General features: G+C 42.2%; 1 protein-coding gene across 1 annotated transcript in view; it reads left to right on the top strand.

Moving 5' to 3' along the window:
* Positions 1 to 10,277, top strand: part of VEZF1 (vascular endothelial zinc finger 1) — a 27,385-nt gene that overhangs the window by 3,801 nt on the left and 13,307 nt on the right. Inside the window, exons 2-5 of the mRNA XM_019510946.1 lie at positions 5,708 to 6,405; positions 7,203 to 7,266; positions 8,323 to 8,506; positions 10,123 to 10,265. Of these exons, the coding sequence (XP_019366491.1) occupies positions 5,708 to 6,405; positions 7,203 to 7,266; positions 8,323 to 8,506; positions 10,123 to 10,265 (1,089 nt within the window). The remainder of the gene's footprint in view (positions 1 to 5,707; positions 6,406 to 7,202; positions 7,267 to 8,322; positions 8,507 to 10,122; positions 10,266 to 10,277) is intronic.

Raw genomic sequence — 10,277 nt, 5'->3', positions numbered from 1 at the left:
GGCCAGGGGAGGGGGCGGAGGGGAGGGCGCCCCGCGCCGCCGCCGCTGGAGCCCGCACACGGCCCGTAGCACCCCGCGGGGCTCTCCCCGTCCTCCCGCATTTCTTCCCCCCCAAATGATCAAAATTTTCTTCTCAGGTTTTCTCCCCCCCCCCCATAATAATTTTTCTCCTCAGATTCTCTCCTTCATTCCCCCCAATGATCAAACGGCCCCCCCAATGACCCCCCTCAGGTCATAATTTTTTCTTCAGATTATCTCTTTCCCTCGCTTTTTTCCCCCCAAATGACCCCAGATCATAATTTTCTCCTATGTCTTGGTTGTTTTTTTTCCAACTTTCCCTAACATTTTCCCCCCAAGTGATGATAATTTTCTCCTCAGGCTTTCTCTTGACCTCACTTTTTTTTTTACCACCCCAAATGACCCCCAGATCATAATCTCAGATTTTGTCTTTCCCTCACTTTTTCCCCCCCATCATAATTCCCTCCAGGTTTTATGTTTTTTTTTCTCACTTATTTTTTTCCCCCAGATGATGATTTTCTAATTTTTTTTTCCTTTGCCTCATTTTAGTGCTCCCCCCTCCCAATTAATTTTCTCAGGTTTTGTTTCGTCTTCTGCACCCCCCTTGAAATAATAAGGGATTATTATGATGACTGTTATTATTTTAATCCCCCCCTGTTAGAAGGAAAAAAGCCGGAGCCAAAAATAAAATAATCAAACGAGGAGAAAAAAAAGCCGGCTGTGCAGGGAAGAAGACATTAATCCCTCTCGGAGCAGCCGGGCGGGCTGGCGGCCGGGTGACGGGAGCTTGTTTTCATTTAAAATGGGGTTGGAGGTGGGGGTGTTTGGGCCAGGGAGGATGGCTCCGGGGGCTCGCTTTTTTTCTTTTATTTTTTTGCCTGCCCCCCCCTCCCCCCAGCTCTGCGACAGTGTGAAAGTTAAAAACTGAGGGCAAAGAAAATGCCACGGGCACCCCCTCCCCCTCGGGGCAGCTCTTCCCTGTTTGCTCTCTTTTCTTTTCTCTTTTACACCTTCCCAAATGCGACATATGTAATGTAATGTAACAGCAGCAGCAGCAGCAGCCCCCCCCCCCCTTAAAAAATTGCCACACACCTTCCGCGAGGTAAAATGATCCTCTTTGCAAATTACCCACCCGGGAGGCTTCCTTGCTGCTGTTTTGATTCTTTTTTTTTTTTTCTTTTCAAAAAAGAAACGTGACATTTGTCAGAGAACCTGAATTGAATGAGCGCGTCTGCAGGGAGCTCGCAGCGTTCCTTTTCTAAAGGAAAAATGATTCTCTTGCAAGTACGAAGAGATGAGTCACTTGCTCGAGTGTCCTGCCTTCGAAAACATGCTCAGAATGTTCCCTCAGTGGCGAGCGCTGCCCAGCCCCAGCCTAGGTGCAAACTTACTCTGCCCTTGCCGCTTGGCCCCGTAGGGAAGCGCACCAAACTGCACCAGGCTGTAATTTGTGTCTGCGATGAGCCCCGGAGCTTGGCAGAGGTTTTAGAAATTATTTCTTGCTCCAGTGGGCAGTTGTGATTTGAACATGGGGAAACTTTACACTAAGAAGTTAATCTCCTTACTCCAGAACCATCTCCCTTTGAGTTTGCAGGGTTATTCTATCTCCTGCGCTCCCCTGAAAAATATTTCTGAGGGCTTATTCTTAAATTAGGATCTTAACATTTATTTGATGCTTTTCCTTCTCACAAATAGTTAGCCAGTGATACTTTTAAGCGTTTTGTTAAGTCAGTTGCTTGCTTTTTTTTTTTTCCTTTCCCCCCGCCCCCCAAGTGTACTGGACTTTGAAATACTGATGTCTTCCGCTTTGGTTTTAGTCTGGTTGTAGGTATTGTTGCTTTTAATTAACGAGCTAACAATTTGCCGCCTTAAATTTAATGAATTGTGTGCAACTAGGCAGGATCGTTGTAAAGATGTGATGTGGAAATTCCCTCTTTGTCCAATCGTTCCAAATAATAAAGCTCTAAAACCTCATTATGAATACTTAGCAGGCCTCTTGAGTCATTTTGAGAAAACAAATGATGTTGAATACTGCTCTCCTACTGTATGTTAGCTTGCAAAGCAATTGGAGAGAAAAGTGCTTATTCTAGTCCACCTTTCCCCTGCAAAAAATATTAGATCTCTGGAACACTAGTAATCTAATAGTCATTTTACAAGGCCTCATCTGTCTCTCTTATGTAACTGTGAAATAGCCAGATACAGTTGGCTGGGTAGATGTTGCCTATTTTCTCTCTGGCCTTCAACTGCAATATCTATGGAGGATATTTTTTCTTGAAAGAGAATATTTAATACTCTGTGGGTAACTCATTTTCAGCCACTTGTTCTTTGTGGAAGCTAATTCAGTTATTTAATTTTAGTCTGAATGGCCATTACATGAGCATCAGGACTGTTACCCTTTCCAAACAAAGGTATTCTACCATGTGTAGTTATCACCTTGATGCGTATTTTTTTTTTTTTTTAAAGTAAAATGGATTCTACAGTGAGCAGTTCTTGTTCATTTTTTTTCCTTCCTTCCTTTTCTTTTCTTAGTATCCATGTATATTTTGAAAACTGCTTTTAGTACCTGCCTGGAAAGTGAAAGTTGTATCATAGTGCAAAGAGAAATCATCCATCAGACAGAGCATTCAAATATGACTCATGCTAATTTGTTGCTCTGACATTAAGGCAAAAAATCTCTTAGCCTCTGGCGCTGGAAGTTCACAATGCGGCTTCCTACCAGTGTGGGTCCTGAAAATACTGTTTGTATTTTGGTTGCTATCCCCATGGAAAGAAAGTTTTACTCTGATACTTTTCCTGGAAGCCTTTTTCCAAGTGTTCAAAACATCGCAAAAATGTTGACTTGACATTAAGGCTAGGTCAAGTCAAACAGTGCCCTACAACTGGAGGAAAATGACTTGCAAAAGGCAGGCAGCAGGTGCTGTTTCACTCTAATGGCAAGGCTAGAAAAAGACAGCCTGATCCTTCTTTGAAAGGCTCTAGTGCAGGGAATCCTTGGAAACTGAAACACATCGCTTGTTGCTGAAAGGTTTTGTTAAAAAGAGGGTATGGGTAATAACACTGGAGTATCTGGGAATGAAGATAAGCAGCCTTCTATAAGCAGTGGCTTCATAACACAAAGCCTCATGAATCTGTTGTTTCATGTGAGACATCTATATCAGTTTGATAGGAATAAGTGTATTATTATCTTGGTGTGCTAATGGATCTTTAAGGCTTAAATATGTCCATAAACTGCATAAGTTTGAACCTTGTCCAAAGGATTTGGACTCCCTATTATCCGATCTGCTCTGTCTGCCTTTGAAATTGTATATCTTGAGCTATCTTAGGATGTTAACCATTTGTACTCCTGTATGAAGACGCATTCACTCTGGCGTAGCTGGAAAAGGGTAAGGCTTTGAATACAAAGCTCTTAATTAAGTTTCTGCTGGTGCTCCTGAACAAGTGTGTGGCTCTTTTTTTTTTTTTCCTTGGGCCAAGGCAGCTGGAAAAAAATAATAAAAATTTACTGTTTATTCAGTATGTGAAACTTGCTGGAGCTTGTGTTCTTACCTTACGTTGTATCCAGTGCAGCATCTCGGTGTTCTTACAAACCAGGACCAACTTCATAAAACTTGGAAGTCCAGGAAGGAAAATACTGGGAGGTCACATAGGTAAAAACTGTCTGGAAAAGATGAGCCTGTCCCGTCTGCTAAGTTAGAGCACCCGGGCTCCGTGTTTGTATCACCTGCCAAAGCACCCTCCCTCTGGTTCTTAAGAATACACCTGAAGGGCTTCTCCTTAATATAGCCACACTTAACAGGGCAGCATTCAACCTGGCTATTAACTCCAAAGTTTTGGAATAGACCTGAAGCACAGGGAAGTGAACAAAGCACCCTATCTGTTACTAGTAAGCTACAAGTAATGTCAGAGGAAAGAGCCTGACCCATTCTCCCATCAAAGGGCTTAGAAGAGTATATCATTCACCTGTGCCCAAAGAATAGCCTGCACCCCTGCAAGAGACCACTGGCCAGGCAGGTGCAGGGCTTGAACAGGGGATGCTGTAGCCAGCATACAAGCATCCAGAGGGAAGGAAGACTTGCACTGAAGTCCTAAAAACCCTTTCTTGCAGATGCTGAGTGGTGTAGTCACTGTCTTTGGTTGTTTGTGTGCTGTAGAAGCAAAAGAACTGGGGCTTGGATGCCACCGAAAAAGGAAGTCACAAAGTGTGCTTCTGTAAAGATTGAAGTCTCAAAAGAGTTTTAAGCGCTTGACTATTGGGTGAAATGGGAAGAATTTTAATTTGAATATGCAGAATACTGTGGATCCTGATTAAAAAGTAAGAGCTGGCAGACTCTTGTAGACTCCAAATCAGTACAGAGGAAGCCTGCAGAGTCCCGAATGTGGGAAGACTGTTAAATGAATTACATGTCATTTGCTAAAGGAAAACACAGAAAAAGAATTTTGGAGAGATGTGACACTAACTGAAGTATAGGTTTCCATACACTCCCCTTCATGCCACAGGCTTCCTTGGTCGCACCAAGGTGGCTGAACTGATTTTAAAATTGGTCCAGTATGTTGGTGCAGAGCTCTAATACCAGCATGTTTAAATCCCCCTTAAACCAACTTAGTTTAATGTGATACTAAGCTAAGCTGTTTTAAGCATAGCCTCAAGTAGTGCAAATGTGTCCATCTAAACTGGTTTCAAATTGGTTTGGTTATACCAGTGTAAATTTATACTTTTTGGAACAAATGGTAGTATTCAATACCAATACAAGGTGGAACAGTCTTGGTAGCAGAAGTTGCAGGTGGATAGAGTAATGCCTGTGGGAGCATTAGAGAAATCTCTAGCACTCTGCTTACACTGATGCTGCAGTTTAGGGTCATCCACCATTTATCAGTTCTGTTTTAAAAAAGAGAAACCTGCAGTTGTTGCCTCAGATTGCCAGATTCCAGTTCTTAGTGACTGATTAACCCTTTTCCTCGCTGACAAAAGAGTTGCTTCTGAAGACAGGACATGTTTTTATTTTCATTAGTTCCCCAAAGCAAAGAGGACCTTAGTTGTGCAGTGAGAGAGCCCATTGAACATACCAGTCTGAATCTAGAGTGGAAGAGCTCTTGATACAAGTTACATAAGGGTGGTTCCAGTACTGACAAACTAGTGCAAACACATTTATTTAAGTAAGATGTCTCATCTCTTCCTGGCTCACTATGGCTGCAGTTTAGCTTTCGAAAGGGTTTTTAAATGTAACCACATGCAAGGTTAGTGTTAATGGTTCGAAACCTGGGGTCAGACTATCTTGTCAGCACCGCCCTCCACCCCCAGCATATATACAAAATTTCCCGGTACAGAGCTAATATCACAGCCATTATGATCACAAAAATAACAAGTGTCATTTACTTAGAATTCAAGCAATATGCTAATAAAAAGCCTGACAAAAACACCAGCATTTTCTATGAGAAATGTTGCCCTCAGGAAATTTTAAAAATTATTTGCTGTGATGTATGCCTTCCTACACTTGCTCACTACAGAATCTTTACAGCGCATGTATTTTAAAGGGCCAATGGTTTATCCTATCAGGAAATTGTTTGTGGAATTATAACCTCATACCCTTGCTAGTTGAATGACTGTGGACTAAGATTTGGTAAATGTTTTCATCGAATCAAAGCAAATGCTCGTTAATAAAAATTTTTAAGTGTGAATGTTTGGTTTTAGGCACATGAAGCCTCACATCACCAACAGCAGGCAGCACAGAACAGTTTGTTGCCTCTCCTGAGCTCTGCTGTTGAGCCACCTGATCAGAAGCCGATTCTGCCCTTACCAATAACTCAAAAACCTCAACCTGCACCAGAAACATTAAAGGATGCTATTGTTGGGATTAAAAAGGAAAAACCTAAAACCTCCTTTGTGTGTACTTACTGCAGCAAAGCTTTCAGGGACAGCTACCATTTGAGGCGCCATGAGTCCTGCCACACAGGGATAAAGTTAGTGTCACGGCCAAAGAAAACTCCCACCACAATGGTGCCCCTTATCTCGACCATCGCTGGTGACAACAGCCGAACTTCATTGGTTTCGACTATTGCGGGCATTTTGTCAACAGTCACTACGTCTTCCTCTGCCACCAACCCCAGCAGTAGTGCCGGTGCAACTGCCATGGCAGTGACTCAGACAGTGAAGAAGCCTAGCAAACCCGTCAAGAAGAACCATGCTTGTGAGATGTGCGGAAAGGCCTTCAGGGATGTGTACCACCTCAACCGGCACAAGCTGTCCCACTCGGATGAGAAACCCTTTGAATGTCCCATTTGCAATCAGCGCTTCAAGAGGAAGGATCGCATGACCTATCACGTGAGGTCTCATGAAGGTGGCATCACCAAACCATACACCTGTGGTGTTTGTGGAAAAGGCTTCTCGAGGTACCATGTAGAAAATCCCAGGCGAGCTCAAGTATTGGCTTTTCATAATCGAGAAGGGTTAAGCTATCATAGCGAGGGGCTAGGAGAGACAGACATCTTAGAAGATTGGTGAGGGAATAAAGAACCTTGTGTTTGCATCTGGGGCACGGGTCTCAGTCTAAGCCACTTCGGTTGCATCTTGAAAGCTGTCATGATTTTATGACTTGTTTGCTCTGAAATTACCTGGTGACCTCAATCCAGGTCATGCTGGACAGATGTCTCCATCACAAATGGTGCTAGTGAGAGCCTTTATTAATGACCTTTGAAGAGGTCAAGGGCCAAATGAGGCATGAAGACTGACCTGTCTTCTTGCCTTTAACTTAGCTTCGCCTAGAGCAGGGTTGGGGTTCATTGATGGAGCAGCGTGGGGAAGCTTGCACTGTTGCTGGATGTGCTGTATCTGCTTGTGGGATAGAGAGAGCTCCAAGCTCTAGGGCTGATAATCCAGCACTTTTGTATACCAGTACTAAACAATCAGTAAGTACAGTGCTTTTGGGCTTATGATAAAAATGTGGCTGAGTTTTAAACTTTTCAGGTTGGGTCCCAATGAGACTATATTGTTCTAGCAGAGGGCTACTTTATAGGTAAGGGGAGTGTATTTTATTGTATTTTATTTTATTTTTTTACCTCGTCCTTGAGGGGGGAGGTTGGCTGAAAAAGGGCAATCAATGCAGTGTTCAATGCTGCCAGCTTAAGTGTCATTACTATCTGTTTGTAACAGTATGCGTATTCTGTTTTCTACCTCTCTTCTTTCACAGGCCTGATCACTTAAGCTGTCATGTCAAACACGTTCACTCAACAGAAAGACCCTTCAAATGCCAAGTAAGAGTTAAAACAATTTATTGTGTCCTTAGACAGCATCTGAATATTTTGCCCAGGTCTATGTTAGTTGATGTAGCTGCTCTGAATGCAAGTTTAGAAATAAAGCCCCATCCATCCTGCTTGTAGCTGAGATCCAAGTTTAGCAGTAACTTAGGAAGATGCTTTGTCTCTCCTTTTGTAAAATTGAGCCTTTTTGCTTCTTGACAGTAGCACTGTCTAAACCCTACTGCTCAGGTCAGGTTTGCTTTTTAAAAACAGCTCGATTAAATCCTCAAATAGACACTGATTGCTGTAGCAATACATGGGACTTATTTAGCAGTATTAATAGATAAATGTAATTGTGAAGATAGATTGTTAATATCGTATCCTTTAGCTTAGAAAGCAAAGCAGAGTTTAAAAAATTGAATAAATGTAGTTGGTTCTAGATTTGCTGTTTTGCCTGGAGTGGAAAGCAACTTGTCACAGTGAAAATAAGTTGAGGACTAAAAGCGAGAGGAGTAACTTGACTAGTCTTGAACAATTAACTGTTCTGCTGTTTTGTTTGGAATCATCCTTACTCGTCCTAACCTGTTTTTAGTGACTCATCGTGCTGAATAAAGAGTGGCCTTGAAAAATGCTTTGTTTTTTCCCTTTCCAAATGTAGATGGGAACTAAATTAATTGAGCAATAAAAAAATCAAAAAGATACAGTGAAACCTTTATGCGAGACCTCTTTCCTCCCCCTTACCTGTTCAGTGTATTTATGTATAAGTCACTTCTCATTTTAGCATATGAGGTAATCATCTGCTTTATGAAACTGCTTCAAAGTAGCCCCAAAAGCGTGGAGTACTGTTCTTTCTTACTCTTATCAGCAGACTAGTTTCATAAAGCAGTCAGATTAAGTTTCAGTCACGTGAATGGTAGTTTGAGAGAGGTTTCACTGTGTCTATGTGAAATGAAAAAGTTTGTCAGTGTGTCAGGGTACAGTAGCACCTAGAAAATGGGCTTAAAATTGGCACGTGGCCCCTGCTACAACAGTATGGTCTGCGTTTAAAAATTGCTGTTGTCCTTCATGTAGACATGCACTGCTGCCTTTGCTACCAAAGACAGACTGCGGACACACATGGTGCGCCATGAAGGAAAGGTATCGTGTAATATCTGTGGTAAACTTCTGAGTGCAGCGTATATCACCAGCCACTTAAAGACACACGGGCAGAGCCAAAGTATCAACTGTAATACCTGTAAACAAGGCATCAATAAAAGTAGGTGAACTGTTTTTAAACCATTTTTGATAACACTGTGTTCTCAGAATTGTGCAACACGTGTTGCCTTTGACTTCCTTAAAATGTAAAATACACCCATGACTGTTTAGGTGTTCACACCTATCACAAAAAAAGATCTTTCAGAAATAGATTCTTCGTGAAAAGCTTCCACTCAACAAACTGGGGTATGTGGACCTCTGGTATGGCCTTACCTCATAAAGGAATGCCCTTCAAGGAGGGAGTGTAATTCCTCACGTTAAAGTATGAAGAGCCCAACTGCTTTGCCTTTCATCTTCTGAGGACAGAAGAATTCTTCATACGCTGCATCCTGAACTATGAAACTTTGGTGTCCATGAGTCTCAATCAGTTATAGAATGCGTGTGACTTTGAAAATGTTGCAAGTATTAAGTTCAGGATTTGGAGCCTGATCCAAAGCTCATTGAAAGTCAATGGAAAGCCTCCCATAGATTTCCATGAGCTTTGGCTCAGAGCCCTCAGCATTTTTCCCTTGCAGCAGTTTACAGGACACGCATTTAAAGCCTGGATTTTCATGCGCTGCGTGACGTGTTTTGAGCAGTGCTGGTATTTGGCCTCTGTTATGTGGCAGGTCAGATAAAATGATTCCTTCTGGCCTTAAAATCTCTGAGTATCCTCAGTTGTTGCAGCAGAAATGCTGAATCCTGAGTTTTTGAGTGCCAAGTAAGCAAAGGAGAAACTGGCTTTCAACCACTTGCTCTGAAAAAGTATTTGTATTAAATGAACACACACCATTAGTCATGTCGGCTAGGAGTTTTGAAAGAGACTTAAGGGAGCTGTGTGTAACCAACCCCCTTGGGCTCCTTTGAAAATTCCATCTTTGAAGCCTTCAAACGGTGTTCATTTACAAAGGATTTTCTATTCCAATTTCCTATTTGGTGTTAATTCCTAGATGGTTGAGGGCGCTTGGGCTAGCTAGTAGTTTTGATCACTTATCTACTGAACCCGATAGAAAAAAAAATGAAAACACAGATTAATTTTTTGGAAGTGTAAGGGTTGCTAGATTATGTTCTCATTGTTCACATGGTGCTAACCCTTCTGCCTTTTGGTATCAGTTCAATAACATTACACATTACGGAACTCGCAATGGGCAGAGGTGGGAGTGGCAGATGCTGTCGTGTGGCCAGGGAGCAAATAGCTATTTTCTGACAGACAAGTGAACTGAAAGTACTGTATGGCTGTAATTCCAAGATGAACAAGGAAAAAGTAATTTTAAATCATAGTTCTGAATTTTAACCAAACTCGAGACAACTGCTGCCTTTAGATCTAGAGAAAACTGAACTGTACAAGTACCAGAGAATCATTCCATCTTTACATCCTATGTCTTAATCTTTTTATTTACGGTCCTTGAGCCGCCACTTGATTTTGCCTGAAAACCCAGGAAGGTCAGAGCTCAGGTTTCTGTGGATCTTAGAAAGGTGATGATATAAAGCGCAACACAAAATAAAGGTTTTGCGTGCTTCTCCCTTTCACAAGATTCCAAACTCCTTTGTAGCTTTAGCAAAGACCATCATCCTTTCATTAGGAAAATGCATATCTTTTTCAAGGTGAATTTGTGTGTTCTTACTTGATTGACATAGCATGCATGAGCGACGAGACCAGCAACCAGAAGCAGCAGCAGCAACAGCAGCAGCAGCAACAGCAGCAGCAGCAGCAGCAGCAGCAACAACAGCAGCAGCAGCAGCAGCAACAACAGCATGTATCAAGCTGGCCTGGAAAGCAGGTAGAGACACTG

The sequence above is a fragment of the Gavialis gangeticus genome, unplaced genomic scaffold (genome assembly GCF_001723915.1).
Source record: "Gavialis gangeticus isolate Ggan-Ray unplaced genomic scaffold, GavGan_comp1, whole genome shotgun sequence".
Lineage (NCBI taxonomy): Eukaryota > Metazoa > Chordata > Crocodylia > Gavialidae > Gavialis > Gavialis gangeticus.
Note: the sequence above shows the minus strand (reverse complement) of the source record. Positions and strands in the feature narration are given on the sequence as shown.